The sequence below is a fragment of the Mustela lutreola genome, chromosome 2 (genome assembly GCF_030435805.1).
Source record: "Mustela lutreola isolate mMusLut2 chromosome 2, mMusLut2.pri, whole genome shotgun sequence".
Taxonomy (NCBI): domain Eukaryota; kingdom Metazoa; phylum Chordata; class Mammalia; order Carnivora; family Mustelidae; genus Mustela; species Mustela lutreola.
In genome coordinates, this window is record NC_081291.1 from 186,466,247 (window position 1) to 186,482,813 (window position 16,567).

The 16,567-nt window shown below is 35.2% G+C and overlaps 1 protein-coding gene across 1 annotated transcript in view; it reads right to left on the bottom strand.

Moving 5' to 3' along the window:
• CADM2 (cell adhesion molecule 2) overlaps positions 1–16,567 on the bottom strand; it is a gene marked incomplete at its 5' end in the record, with an annotated part of 343,268 nt that overhangs the window by 149,133 nt on the left and 177,568 nt on the right. The window contains one exon of the mRNA XM_059165081.1: positions 3,025–3,195. Coding sequence (XP_059021064.1) covers positions 3,025–3,195 — 171 coding nt within the window. The remainder of the gene's footprint in view (positions 1–3,024; positions 3,196–16,567) is intronic.

Sequence of the window (16,567 nt, forward strand, 5' to 3'; positions counted from 1 at the left end):
TAATTGGATAGCAAGTGTAATATTTTTCATACAAAACTTTCTAAAAAATGAGACAATTGCCTTCCTCCATTAAGTTCGCTTAATAATGCACACTGAGATATAGTGAACAGCAAAAAATACCCAGGAAGTATATGTATAATAGCTCCATTTTAGACTCCCAAGAAAGTAACAATGACTTTGGCGGCTAATAATTGGCATCTGACGGCTAAGCTGAAATTTTCTCAAAAACATAAATGATTCTCTAGAATCTACACAATAAACTGCCTGTGACTATGAGTAGAAGCAGGAGCTGCCTGTGACTATGAGTAGAAGCAGGCAAAGGCAAGTCTATTCCATGTCCAGTTCTGAAACAAGACAGAGACCAGGACACTCAGCAAGCACAAAAAATTAGCATGATTAACTGCTGCATCTTTATAAGAGCAAATCTAATTATGCTTTAATGCTTTTGCTTTCTAGGTAAAAGTTACCAACATACTCATGCTTGATTAGCTCCCAATACTGACAGCACTCAATCCAGAATCCTCTTTAAAATATTCAGGACAAACCCAAATTCTCTAACAAGTCTCTTCAAACTCTTTCTTACTAGTACCTAGAGATTCATCTGGTATGCCTCTTCTTTGCCATAGCAAACTAAAATATCTGATTTCACTTGACTGTTGGTGGGTTTTTAGTGATTAGTCTTTGGCAGGTGACCTTTAATAAATGTTATGACTTAATTATTTTCTTTTATTAATACTGAAAATTACAGTTAAATTAGTAATTAAATATTATTTTTAAATCTTTCTTCACTTTATATATAAGTGAAAAAAAGTTTAAGTCAAATGCTGATAACCTGGGTCCTCTTGACATATCAAATCATACAATTTCCTACATTTTGGAAAACATGTTGATAAAAAATAGGAAATGGAAGGTGCTATATAGGCTGAATGCCTGTGTCCCTCTAAAATTCATACATTGAAACCTAATTCCAAATGTGATATATTTACAGATGGGGCTACCGGAAAGTTATGACTAGGATTAGATCTCTTACAAAAAAGACCCCAGAGTCCTTAGCCCCTTCTGCCATGTGCAGACACAGAGAGGAGATAGCCATCTATAAACCAGGATGAAACCCTTTACCTGCAGCTTGATCTTGGACCTTCAGCTTCCAGAACTGTGAGAAATAAATTTCTTTGGTTTATAAGCCACCCAGGATATGGTATATTTGTTACAGCAGCTTGAACTAACTAAGGCAAGTGGAACTCATTAACAGTTTTTAAATGCCATAAACAAATTGTCTAGTTTGATTCTTGTATAAATGAATTATCTAATTTAAAAATCAAAGCTCAAACAGTTTTAGTAATTATCCCAAGGTGTCACTGCGAATAAATGTTGAAATTTGAAGACAACCTCAGTTTGGGCTCTAAGATATGCTTGCTGTGGAATTTGTTTCAATGAGAATAAGAGGAAAATTAATGAAACTAACTTAATATAATTGAAATTATTTAAAATAGTATAATAATTTCAATTAATATTAAACTAAGAATAATTAAAACACAGAGAGCAATTAAAAATCATAATCAGATTGACATTTCTCTATCAAAAAGTAAAAAAATAAAGTCTGGTCCTTCTGGTATCTCTGATCTTCTCTCATAAATACCCTCCAGTTAATATCCTCTACACTGATCTACTAATATTTGTTATTTAAATATATGTATAATATAAATATAATATATATTTATAATAATATAATATAGAATGATATAATTTAATATATGTAATAAAATAAATATTTACATATAAAGACATTATATATGTTATATTCTAACACACATATACTTTCTTTGAACTCCATTCCCATCTCCTAAATCATACTCCTTATTACTTCTGCTTTATTTTTTTCCCATAGCATTTAATGTACAACATGCTATAAGTTGTTTTTACTTATTTTGCTTTTCTGTCATTCCTACTTAGAATGGATGCCATGAGAAAACAGGAGTTTGTTGTTTGTGGGCTTTACTTTTTTCAGTTTTATCTTATATATTCAGTTGATTCATTTTCATGTGAATAAATATTTCTAGATCACCTGTTATAACCCAGGGCCTTACTAACTAATAAAAATTTCTACCATTTGTTAGTTGTATAAACTTGGCCAAATGACTCAACCACTATAACCTTCAGTGTCATTGTCCATAAACTGTGACGAAAGAGGGTAACTACTCATCAGGTTTTTATGCTGATGCCCTAACATGAGGCACGAGATGAAATAATGCCAGCAAAGCATTTAGGACTGCCATTGACCCACTGGAGTCAGCCAATTAATGTTGTTCCTATCACTTGTCAGTAATAATGAAGTTGATGAAGAAAACATAATTGATATGCCCATGTATTTATAAAGACTTAAAATATCTCATATAGAAGGTAAAAATTGTCTCATTTTAAAAGCACAGAAAGGACACCACATTTATGTATAACAAAGTCACTTTCATACAATAAGGTCCACCCTCATTGACTCTGCTAAAATAACAAATTTTCCTACCCTACCCACAGGCATACACATGCATCAAGTCACCAGTGGAACATAATTAGAAGTTTTAACCTTAAATAAGGATATTTCTTTTATTTCTCTTCCTTGTCAAGAATGATATTCAGGGGATGCCCAGGTGGCTCAGTCATTAAGTGTCTGCCTTTGGCTCTGGTCCAGATCCCAGAGTCCTGGTAATGAGCCCCTCATTGGCCTCTCTGCTCAGCAGGAAGCCTGCTTCTCTCCCTCCCTCTCCCCTTGCTTGTGTTCCCTACTTCGCTGTGTCTTTCTCTGTCAAATAATAAATAAAATCTTTTTAAATTTTTTTTAAAGAATGATATTAAGGCAAGAACTACCTTCCTCTGAATGTGATTAATACCAGTGAAAGTAGCTGTACTTCACTTTGCTGAAGATTTTGCTGTACACATGTGGTAATTTAGGATATTTTGAAATGATTGTAAATGTAGATGAAGAGATTTGCTTCTGCTGAGATAAATGGGAAGGGAGTAGCTTTTACTTACAGTGTATTTCTAGCACCTGCATGGCCACCTGAGGGGTGGCATTGAGGGACTCATGGTCTACTCTGCAGATCACAGCCACGCCATCATCGCTCCGGTCCACTCGGAAATCCAGTGTGCTGCTGACAGTAAATGTCTTGCGATTTGCATCCTCTTCTTTTAAATATTTTACATCTAAAAATAAAATTTACATTTAAAAATTTTGTGACATAATCTTTCAAAATGTAACAGATTTCATTTACTCAAGTCAAAACTAGAAGCACCGTCTCCAACTTTTTTTCAATTTTTAAAAAGCAAATATTTGTTAATTTAACATTTAATCCTTTTTGGTTTGAGCGAATAAAAATACAACTACTTCAGAAATAAAATTTTAAAGTAACTGTATAAATAAAATAGAAGGGTGGGACATAGAACTATATTACTATTGTGACCGGATTTTTGTTTTGTTTTGTTTTGATTTTTTAATAATCCATTTGAGAAACCAGGTCATTTTAGAATATTAATCTCCTTTCTTAAGATTTAAGTTTACATGAGGATAATCTTAATTTTCTGAGTCTCAAATACAGTTGGGAAGGCCAAATTCACAACATCTGATTATGTCCAAAAGAAAGTAAAATGTATTTGAGCTATGATTTCAACATGAACAATGTGAGATGAACTTATTTGCTAAAGAATACCTACAATGAGAAAGTTGCAAAAATTCTCAACAAAATACTAGCAAATCAAATCCAACAGTACATTAAAAGAATCATTCGCCACAATCAAATAGGATTTATTAATAGGCTGCAAGGGTGGTTCGATATTCACAAATCAACTAATGTGATACACCACACCAATAAAAGGAAGAATAAGAATCAGATGACTCTTATCAATAGATGCAGAAAAAGCATTTAACAAAGTACAGCATCCGTTCTTGATAAATCCCTCAACAAAGTAGGGATAGAGGAACATGCTTCAACATCATAAAGGCCATATCCAAAAGACAAACAATGAATATAATCCTCAAGGGGAAAAACAAAACTTATCCTCTATGACAAGATCAAGATAGGGACATCCACTCTCCCCACTTAACATATTACTAGAAGTCCTAGCTTCAGCAATGAAACAACACAAAGAAATAAAAGACATCCAAATTGGCAAGGAAGAAGTCCAACTCTCACTATTCCCAGGTGACTTGATACTCTATGTAGAAAATCTGAAAGACTCCACCAAAAAATTGCTACAACTGATACATGAATTCAGTAATAGCACAGAATACAAAATAAATATACAGAAATCTTGGCATTTCTAGATACTGATAAGGAAGCAGCAGAAAGAGAAATCAAGGAAACAATCCCACTTATAATTACACCAAAAACCATAAGATACCTAGGAATAAACCAAAGAGGTAAAAATATGGTACTCTGAAAACTATATTACACTTATGAAAGAAATCGAAGAAGACACAAAGAAATGGAAAAACATTCCACGCTCATGGACTGGAAGAGTAAATATTGTTAAAAGCAATTTGCTTATATAATGTAATCTTTATAAAAATACAGTGTCTTTCACAGAGATAGAACAAACAATCTTACAATTTGTATGGAACCACAAAAGACCCTGAATAGCAAATGCAGTCTTGAAAAAGAAAAGCAAAGCTGGAGGTATCAAAATTCTGGACCTCAAGCTATATTACAAACTGCATTCATCAAGACTGGTATGTCTTGATGAAGTATGGTACTTGAGCAAGTATGGTACTGGCACAAAAACAGATACATTGATCAATAGAACAGGATAGAAAACCCAGAAATGGATCCACAACTCTGTGGTCAAATAATCTTTGACAAAGAAGGAAAGAATATCCAATGAAAAAATATGACAGTCTTTTCAACAAATGATGTTGGGAAAACAGGACTCTGCAACATGCAGAAGAATGAAACTGTACCACTTTCTTAAACCATATGCAAAAATAAATTCAAAATCAATGGAAGACCTAAATGTGAGGCAGTAAACTATCAAAATCTGAGAGGACAACACAGGCAGTAACTTTTTTGACCTTGGCTGTACCAACTTCTTATTAGACATGTTGCCAGAGACAAGGGAAACAAAAGCAAAAATGAACTATTGGGACCTCATCAAGATAAAAAGCTTCTGCACAGTAAAGGAACAATCAACAAAATTAAAATGCAGTCCACAGAATAAGAGGTGATATTTGCAAATGACATATCTGATAAAGGGTTAGTATGCAAAATGTATGAAGAACATATCAAACTCAACCCCCCAAAAGCAAATAATCCACTTAAGAAATGGGTAGAAGAGATGAATAGATACTTTTTCAAAGAGGATATCCAGATGGCTAACAAACACATGAAAAGGTGCTCAACATCACTCATCATCAGTGAAATACAAATCAAAACTGCAATAAGATAGCACCTCACACCTGTCAGAATGGCTAAAATTAAGAATACAGGAAACAGTAGATGTTGGCAAGGATGTGGAGAAAGGGGAACCCTCTTACACTGTTGGTGGGAATACAAACTGATGCAGCCACTCTGGAAAACAGTAAGGAAGTTCCTCAAGCAGTTAAAAATAGAACATTCCTGTGATCTAGCAATTACACTACTGGTTATTTACCCAAAGGACACAAAAATTCTGATTCAAATGGACATATGCACCCCGATATTTATAGCAGCTCTATCAATAATAGCCAAGTTACAGAAAATAGCCCAAATATCCATGACTGATAAAATGTGAAATATTATCTAGTCATCAGAAATAATGAAATCTTTCCATTTGCAGTGATGGGGATGGACCTAGAGTGTATTATGCTAAGAGAAATGTTAGAGAAAGACAAATGCCATATGATTTCACTCATATGTGGAATTTAAGGAACAACACATGAACATGGGAGGAAAAGGAGACAGGCAAACCATAAAACAGACTGAGAACAAACTGAGGGTTACTGGAGGGGAGGTAGACAGGGGAATGAGTGAAATAAGTGATGGATATTAAGGAGGGTAGTTGTTGTAATGAGCATTTGGTGTTTTATGTTAGCGATGATTCACTAAATTCTACTTCTGAAACTAATATTACACTGTATGTTAACTACCTGGATTTTAAATAAAAACCTAAACAACAACAACAACAAAAAGATGTTGCTTGAAAAAATTTTTTAATTGAAAAAAGTCATCGGAATAATTTGAATATTTGAAAATATATAGTTGCAGTGAAATTTACATTGAGATAAATGCTCTTCACTTGGGTAAAGGATTTATTTCAGCATGAATGAAATCTTGAATACTTTTATCAAGACATATATTCATTTATTGATATTTTGTGCATGATTAAGTTTCATTGCTAATTGGTACACTCAGGAATTATTTTTTCTTTATAGAAAAGAGGTTTATAATATTTTTATTTAATTTAAAAGTTCTTAAGTCCAAAATACTTGATAAGAAGGGGTAATTTCAATGGGTTAGAAATCAAAGTGATAAGCTATAGATAAGATATAATAAGATCTTAAATGTAGTTAAGGGAGAAAGCTGTTCCATTTTCTTATTCTTTCATTTCAAATAAAAAATGATAATTTCATTTTATTTTATTATGTATTACTTTATTTTTAAAACATTTAGGGACATATTAATTACAACAAAGTAATGTAAATTCAGTTTCTCCATGTTATGCACTATACAAAGATTTGACTTTGAATGTAATACTGAATTTGAGGTATTTGGTAGGTAGATATTTGCATGGTCCATTGAGTTTTACTTATTTCCAGAGAAGTCTGGCTTTATTTTTTTTTTATTTTTATTTTTTTAAGATTTTATTTATTTATTTGACAGAGAGAGAGATTACAAATAGGCAGAGAGACAGACAGAGAGAGAGATGAGGAGAAGCAGGCTCCCTGCTGAGCAGAGAGCCCTATGCGGGACTCGATCCCAGGCCCCTGGGATCATGATCTGAGCCGAAGGTAGAGGCTTAACCCACTGAGCCACCCAGGCGCCTGACTTTATCTTGATGTTTGATTTTTTAAAAAACAGAGTAAGTATTAGTAAAGGATAAAACTAGGTAAATGTTCCATGTCTTGTTCTTGAAAATATAGGATTGTGTTTATGTAATTTAGAAAGTTTTGAGAATAAGAAAAACTCTAACATTTGAAAATTAGGAGAACATAAAAAGCTCTATTCTATCTTTTTAACAATAAATCAATCATACAGGATACAAGATTTTTCATAAATATGTTTCATGAAATAACTCATTTTTGCTAACCAAAGTCATTTCTAAGATTTTGCATTTGAAAATTAGTTTCAGTGTCAGTTAAAAAATATTAGAGTAAAAGATGAAATTATTTCCTTTCAGTCAAAATATGTCATGATAATACAGATGCGTTTAGAGCCCTTTGTTATATTAAATATATACGTCTGTGTGTGTGAGAGAGAGAAAGAGATCTTTTACTTTTCAGTGTTTTATAGATTTATACAAAGTATTGTCTCATTTTTATATTTTTTTTCTTTCCTTTAAATCCATATCCAACATTTTCTGGTTTGTAGCTCTAAGCAGTAGCAGTATAAGAAAATTTAGATCTCATAACAAACCACTTTTATAATTATGTTATATATTATATGAAAAATTGTTCTAAAATATTGCTGCTAATTATTTAATTTCAATCACAGGTGTATTTTAAGAACCCACACATCTGCTTCCTTTACCTGATTCCTTTACAAAAATATCACTTAAGGGGGGCCTGGGTGGCTCAGTGGGTTAAAGCCTCTGCCTTCAGCTCAGATCATGATCCCAGGATCCTGGGATCAAGCCCCACATCAGGCTCTCTGCTCAACCAGGAGCCTGCTTCCCTTCCTCTCTCTCTGCCTGACTCTCTGCCTACTTGTGATCTCTGTCTCTCAAATAAATAAATAAAATCTTTTGAAAAAATCACTTAATATAGTATTAATTGGACACATAAAATCTGATAGCAATTGTGTATAACATAAAATTTTAATGAACATCATTCAAATAGAATAAAAAAAGTATAATTTGTTATTTTTAATATTAACCTATGGCACAGCCTATAGTGTTCCTAGAAGCTATAAGATGAATAAGAAAAAAAAAAAATCAAGAAGAGCCAATCATATTATCTTTTCCTATATCTTATAGGATCTTCTCCTTATCCCTACTCCCCAAAAATACAGGGAGAAAATAGTAATTAAAATCTATCTGTGTTTTTGCTTTCTAGCTTTATAAAATAACTGATGCATTCATAGTTCTAGAATCAATAGACTTTGTGTGTGTGTGTGTGTGTGCAATTTGCTGATTGCATGTGTACTCTTCTTTCAAGCTCTGTCTTGTTTCAGGGTTTCCATTTTTTCTCCTTTGCCATGTTCCTCAACAACATTGCAATCTAGAGCAGTATTTTTCAAAATGGGATATGCATACACATCACCTTTGGATCTTGGTAAAATGAGGATTCTGATTCAATATTTTGTAGGATGGAGCCTTAAAGTCTCCTGCTGGCCCATGGACATATTTTGAGGAGCAAGGGTAAAGTAGATGACACATCAAAACCAGAGATGTGAGGGAGGAGCAAGATGAGGCGGAGTAGGAGACCCAAAGTTCATCTTGTCTCAGGAATTCAGCTAGATAGTTATCAAACCATTCGGAACACCTACAAACTCAACAGGAGATAGAAGAGAAGAATAGCAGCAACTCTATGAACAGAAAAGCGGCCACTTTCTGGAGGGTCAGATGTGCAGAGAAGTGAATCTGAGGTGATAGATGGGAAGATAGACCATACTGGGGAGAAGCCAGCTCCCGGCAAGCTGTAGAAGAGTGAAGCACAAAATGTGAAACTTTAGAAGTCTACTCCACTGAAGGACATCACTCCAGAGGTTCAGCAGGTGTGGAGCCCTTGAAGGGACAGTGTGGTCTCAGAACCTGTGGGGTCACTAAAAGACCAGGGGTGTCTGAGTGTGGCAAACCTCCCAGGTATCATAGTGCAGAAGCTGACTGCAGAGACAGAGCCAAGGAGCAGGATCTCAGCTCGGGGTGATCTTAAACCATGATCCGTAGCACAGTCATGCCACTGGTCTTCAAGCAGGGATGCCACAAGTGGCAGATCCAGGGAACCCCCCCCCTTCCTCCTCTGGGAGGAACCTCACAGGAGTGTGCTGCAGGAATCTGCTGGGTTTGGAGTCTCCAAATGGGGCCGTGCATCAGAGATAGAAATTCTTGGTCACAGACCAGGTGAACTTGGAGTTCAGCCAGAGACCAGGGAGACTGGAGGGATTGACTGCTTTTCTCTGAGGGTACGCTGAGGAGTGGGGCCCTGAGCTCTCAGCTCCTATGGGGCTGGAGATCAGGAGGCCGCCATTTTCATTCCTATCCTCCAAAGCTGTATGGAAAGCATTCAGGGAACAAAAGCTCTTTCAATCAAAACCAAGCAGATTACTTAGCCTGGCCACTGGCAAAGGCAGTGCAATTCCACCTTGGGCAAAGACATTTGAGAATCACTGCAAGAGGCTCCTCCCCCCAGAAGATCAGGAAGAACAGCCAGCCAAGACCAAGTTCACCAATCAATGAGAATTGTGGAACTCCAGAGCTAGGGGAATGCATCACATAGAATCATGGCTCTTTTCACATGATTCTTTAATCTTTCAGAGTTAAACTTTTCAAATTTTATTTTTACTTATTATATTTAAAATTTTTTTTCTTTCCTACTTTAACCTCTTTGACTATTATATCTTATCAATACCTTTTTTAAAAATCTTTTTAAATTTTCATTGTTATAATCATATTGTATCCCTTCATTGTATCTAACCTTATTTTTTGTACACATATAGGTTTATCTTTCTTTAAAATTTTGGGATACAGTTTCTTCGAACAAATCAAAATATTCCCTAATCTAGCACATGACTTTGTTCTAGTCTCCAGTCTGATCATATTCTATCCTCTATTTGTTTTTCTTTTTTCAAACAATTTCTTATCAATTCCTTTTTTAGAATCTTTTAAAATTTCCATTTCCATTTACATATATGTAAATTTACATTTACATTGCATTTACATTCATATGCTATTCCTTCATTGTGTTTACCCATATATATATTTTTTTTTTCCTTTTTTTAAAATTTAGGAGGCAGATTTTTTCCAACATACCAAAATACACCCAAAATCAATTATGTGCCTCTGTTCTATTCACTAGTCTTATATATATATATATATATATATATATATATATATATATATAATTTATTTATTTATTTTTCCCCCCTCCATTCTTCTCCCTCTAGTCTAGTTTCAGGTCTGTTACAATTAGGTTAGTTTATATTTTTCTAGGGTTGTTGCTACACTTTTATTATTTGGTTCTCTCATTCATCTATTTTTTTAAAAAAGCTTTTATCTATTTATTTGACAGACAGAGATCACAAGTAGGCAGAGAGGCAGGCAGTGAGAGAGGAGGAAGCAGGCTCCCTGCTGAGCAGGGGGCTTGATGTGGGGCTCAATCCCAGGACCCTGGGATCATGACCCAAGCTGAAGGCAGAGGCTTTAACCCACTGAGCCACCAGGCGTCCCTCATTCATCTATTTTTATCTGGATAAAATGACAAGGTGTACAAACTCACTACAAAAAACAAACAAACACCACCAACAGCAACAAAGCAAGAGGCAGTGTCAATGGCTATGGACCTAATCAATACAGACATTAGTAAGACGTCAGAACTAGAGTTCAGAATGATGATTATCAAGGTGCTAGCTGGGCTCAAAAAAAAAAAATAAAAAAAAAAAAAAAAAGCATGGAAGATACCAGAAAATCCCTTTCTGGAGAAATAAAATCCATTTCTGGAGAAAAAAAAATAGAACTAAAATCTAACCAAGTTGAAATAAAGAAAACAATTAATGAGGTGCAATAAAATTGGAGGCTCTTACTGCTAGGATAAGTGAAGCAGAAGAGAGAATTAGTGACATAGAGCTCCAAATGATGGAGACTAAAGAAGCTGAGCAAAAGAAAGACAAACAACTACTGGACCACGAGGGGAGAATTCAAGGGATAAGTGATACCATAAGATGAAACAATATTAGAATAATTGGGCTTCCAGAAGAAGAAAGAGAGATAGAGAGAGAGGCAGAAGGTTTATTGAACTTAATTATAGCAAAGAATTCCCCTAATTTGGTAAGGCAACAAACATCAAAATCCAGGAGGCAGAGAGAATTCCCCCTCAAAATCAATAAAAATAGGTCAACATTCCAACATCTAATAGTAAAACTTGCAAGTCTCAATGACAAAGAAAATCCTGAAAGCAGCTGAGGAAAGAGGTCTGTAACATACAGTGGTGGAAATATTTGATTGGCAGCAGACCTATCCACAGAGACCTGGCAGGCTAGAAAGGACTGGCATGATATATTCAAAGCACTAAATGAGAATAATATGCAGCCAAGAATACTATATCCAGGTAGGCTGTCATTGAAAATAGATGGAGAGATAAAAAGCTTCCAGGACAAACCAAAACAAAAATAATTTGCAAACACCAAACCAAGCCCTACAAGAAATATTGAAAGGGGTCCTCTAAGCAAAGAGAGAGCCTAAAAGTGACAGACCAGAAAGCAACAAAGACAATATACAGTAACAATCACCTTACAGGCAATACAGTGATACTCAATTCACATCTTCCAATAGTTACCCTGAATGTAAATGGGCTAAATGCCCCAATCAAAAGACACAGGGTATCAGAATGGGAAAAACAAAAAACAAAACAAAAAAAAACAAAAATACAAAATACAAAAGTCAAAAAAACATCATTATGCTGTCTGCAAAATACTCATTTTCAACACAATGACACTTCCAGATGTAAAGTGAGGGGTGGAAAACAATTTCCCATAATACACAACAATTTCCCTAATACACAACAAAAGAAAGCTGGAGTAGCAATCCTTTTATCAGATAAATTAGATTTTAAGCCAAAGACTAAAGCAAGAGATGCGATAACACTGTATCATACCCAAAGGGTCTGTCCAACAAGAAGATCTAACAATTTTAAATATCAATGCCCCTAACATGGGAGCAGCCAATTATATAAACCAATTAATAACAAAATCAAAGAAACATCAACAATAATACAATAGGCCTCCTGGGTGGCTCAGTAGGTTAAACCTCTGCCTTTGGCTCAGGTCATGATTCCAAGGTCCTGGGATTGAGGCCCACATCAGGCTCTCTGCTCAGTGAGGAGCCTGCTTCCCCCTCTCTCTCTGCCTGCCTCTCTGCCTACTTGTGATCTCTCTCTCTCTCTCTGTGTCAAATAAATCAATGAAATCTTAATAAAAAAATACAATAATAGTAGGGGACTTTAACATCCCTCCCTCACTGAAATGAACAGATCATATAAGCAAAAGATCAAGAAGGAAATAAAGGCTTTAAATGATACACTGGACCAGATGGCCATCACAGATAGGTTCAGAACATTCCAACCCAAAGGAACAGAATACACATTCTTCTCTAGTGAACATGGAACATTCTCCAGAATAGATCATATCCTGGGTCACAAAGCAGGTCTCAACTGGTACCAAAAGACTGGGATCATTCCCTGCATGTTTTCAGACCACAATGCTTTGAACTAGAACTCAACCACAAGAGGAAAGTCGGAAAGAACTCAAATATGGAGGCTAAAGAGCATCCTACTAAAGAATGAAATTTTAAAAGAATTAAAAAAAAAAACTCATGGAAACAAATTAAAATGAAAACACAACTGTTCAAAATCTTTGGGACACAGCAAAGGTGGTCCTAAGAAGAAAATATATAGCAATAAAAACCTTTCTCAAGAAACAAGAAGGGCCTAAAGTACACAACTAACCCTACACTTAAAGGATCTGGAGAAAGAACAGCAACAAAAGTCTAAACCCAGCAGGAGAAGAGAAATATTAAGTATCAGAGCAGAAATCAACGAAATAGAAACAAAGAGAACACTAAAACAGATCAACGAAAATAGGAGCTCGTTGTTTGAAAGAATTAAGATTGATAAACCCCTGGCCAGACTTACCCAAAAGAAAAGATAAAAGACCCAAATTAATAAAATCATGAACAAAAGAGGAGAGATAACACCAAAACCAAAGAAATACCAAACATTTACAAGAATATATTATGAGCAACTATACACTAGCAAATTTGATAATGTGGAAGAAATGGATGCATTCCTAGAGACATATAAACTACCAAAACTGAACCAGGAAGAAATAGAAAACCTGAAGAGACCCATAACCAGTAAGGAGATTGAAGCAGTCATTGAAAACCTCCCAAAAACAAGACCCCAGGGCTAGACAGCTTCCCACAGGAATTCTACCAAATATTTAAAGAATTGATACCTATTGTCCTAAAATTTTTCCAAAAAATAGAAATGGAAGGAAAGCTTCCAAACTCATTTTATGAGGCCAGCATTACCTTAATTAAAAAACCAGACCCCATCATAAAGGAGAATTACAGACCAATATCCTTCATGAACACAGATGCGAAAATTCTCACCAAAATACTAGCCAATAGGATCCAAAAGTACAGTAAAAGGATTATTCACCATGACCAAGTGGGATTTATTCCTGGGCTGTAAGATTGGCTCAACATCCACAAATAAATCAATGTGATACAATGCATTAATAAAAGGAAGAGCAAAAACCATATGATATTCTCAATACATGCTGAAAAAGCATTTGACAAAGTACAGCATCCTTTATTGATCAAAAATCTTCACAGTGTAGGGATAGAGGATACATATCTCAATATCATGAAAGCTATCTATAAGCCACAGCAAATATCACTGAAAGCTATCTATAAGCCACAGCAAATATCACTCTCAATTGGGGAAAACTGAGAGCTTTTCCCTTAAGGTCAGGAACACACCAGGGCTGTCCATTGCTATTGAACATAGTACTAGAAGTCCTAGCCTTAGCAATTGGACAACAAAAAGATAAAAGGCTTCCAAGTTGGCAAAGAGGAAGTGAAACTGTCACACATATTATATGATAATTTATATCAGATAATATGAAACTTTATGTGGAAAACCCAAAAGACTCCACTCCAAAACTGCTAGAACTCATACAGGAATCCAGTAAATTGTCAGGTTATAAAATCAATGCACAGAAATCAGTTGCATTTCTATATACCAACAGCAAGACAGAAGACAGAGAAATTAAGAAGCTGATCCCATTCACAACTGCACCCAAAACCATAAGATATCTAGGAATAAACCTAACCTAAGAGGCAAAGAATCTATACTCAGAAAACTATAAAGTATTCATGAAAGAAATTGAGGAAGACACAAAGAAATGGAAAAACCTTCCATGTTTAGGGATTGATTGGAAGAACAAATGTGAAAATGTCTATGTTACCTAGAGCAATCTACACATTTAATGCAATCTCTATCAAAATATATTCAATTTTTTCATAGATATGGAACAAACAATCCAAAAATTTATATGGAACCAGAATAGACCCTGAATAGTCAGATGTTGAAAAAGAAAACCAAAGTTGGTAGCATCACAATACCATACTTCAAGCTCTATTACAAAGCTGTGATCATCAAGACAGTATGGTAATTGCACAAAAACAGACACATAGATCAATGGAACAGAATAGGAGTCCTGAAATGGACCCTCAACTCTATGGTCAACTAACCTTCAACAAAGCAGGAAAGAATGCCCAATAGAAAAAAGACAGCTACTTCAACAAATGGTGTTGGGAAAATTGGACAGCCACATGCAGAAGAATGAAACTGAACCACTTCCTTATACCACACACAAAAATAGACTCAAAATGGATGAAAGACTTCAATGTGAGACAGGAATCCATCAAAATCCTTGAGGAGACACAGTCAGCAACCCCTTTGACCTCAGTCACAGCAACTTCTTCCTAGAAATGTCATCAAAGGCAAGGGAAGCAAGGACAAAAATGAACTCCTAGGAGTTCATCAAGATAAAAAGCTTCTTCACATCATAGGAAACAGTCAACAAAACCAAAATGCAACTGACAGAATGGGAGAAGATATTTGCAAATGACATCTCAGATAAAGGGCTAGTATCCAAAATCTGTAAAAAACTTATCACACTGAACACCCAAAGAACAAATAATCCAATCAAGAAATGGTTAGAAGACATGAACAGACATTCCTGCAGAGAAAACATCCAAATAGCCAAGAGACATATGAAAAAGTGTTCAACATCACTCATCATCAGGGAAATACAAATCAAAACCACAGTGAGATACCACCTCACACCAGTCAGAATCACTAAAATTAACAAGTCAGGAAATGACAGGTATTGGTGAGGATGCAGAAAAAGGGGAACCCTCCTACACTGTTGGTGGGAATGCAAGCTGGTGTAGCCACTCTGGAAAACAGCATGGAAGTTCCTCAGAAAGTTGAAAATAGAGCTATCCTACAACCCAGCAATTGCACCACTGGGTATTTACCCAAAGATATAAATGTAGTGATCTAAAGGGTCACGTGCACCCAAATATTTATAGCAGCAATGTCCACAATAGCTGAACTATGGAAACAGGCTAGATGTCCATCAACAGATGAATGGATAAAGAAGATGTGATACATACACACACACACACAGGAATACTATGCAGCCATCAAAATCCTCTGAAACCTTGCCTTACAACAATGTGGATGGAACTAGAGGGTATTATGCTAAGCAAAATAAGTCAACCAAAGAAAGACAATTATCATATGATCTTTCTGTGATCTTTCTGATGTGACTAATTTGAGAGACAGGGCAGGGGGTTGTGGGGGATATGGAGGGAAAAAAATGAAACAAGATGGAACTGGGGAGACAAACCATAAAAATCTCTTAATCTCAGGAAACAAACTGAGGGTTGCTGGGGAGTGGGAGGGAGGGAGAGAATGGTTGGGTTATGGACCTTGAGGAGGGTATGTGCTATGGTGAGTGCTATGAATTGTGTAAGACTGATGATTCACAGACCTGTACCTCTGAAGCAAATAATACATTATATGTTTATAAGAAAAAAGAGAGAGAGAGAGAGATGTAATTAAAGATGAAGAGGAAATATTAGGATTTATTCTAACCCCCTTTCTCTCTTCATCTCAATCTCTCACTATCATTTCAATCTCCTCTGTTCATAACCTCTCATTCTACCTTTATTATTTTAAAATATGAATTTCTTCTCATTTTTTTTACATTTTTCAAAATACGCATTTCATGTATCATATAATGTACTGGTATGATGATCAAGACAAGTTGAGAGCAAACAATAAACAGAGTTGTTTGTCAGATTACTTTCCTCATAATACTTGCTGCTACCCTTCTATCTTTTTTTTTTCCAAAGGAGGTTCTGGACTTTTAAAACTTGTTCACAAATAATCAGAATAGTGGTTGCTTTGGGTCAGTGGCAGTTATGAACTGTCTTATTATGCTATTATTGTCTATGTTAGAAATTTTCTAAAATAAAAAATGTTAAAAATAAATCTTCCTAAGCAAACTCCTCAAGTGTGCTCCTCAACAAGTTATTTTGGTGAACATTTCTTGAAGGTGAAGTCTCAAAGTAAGTAATTATCTACCATTTTTAATAT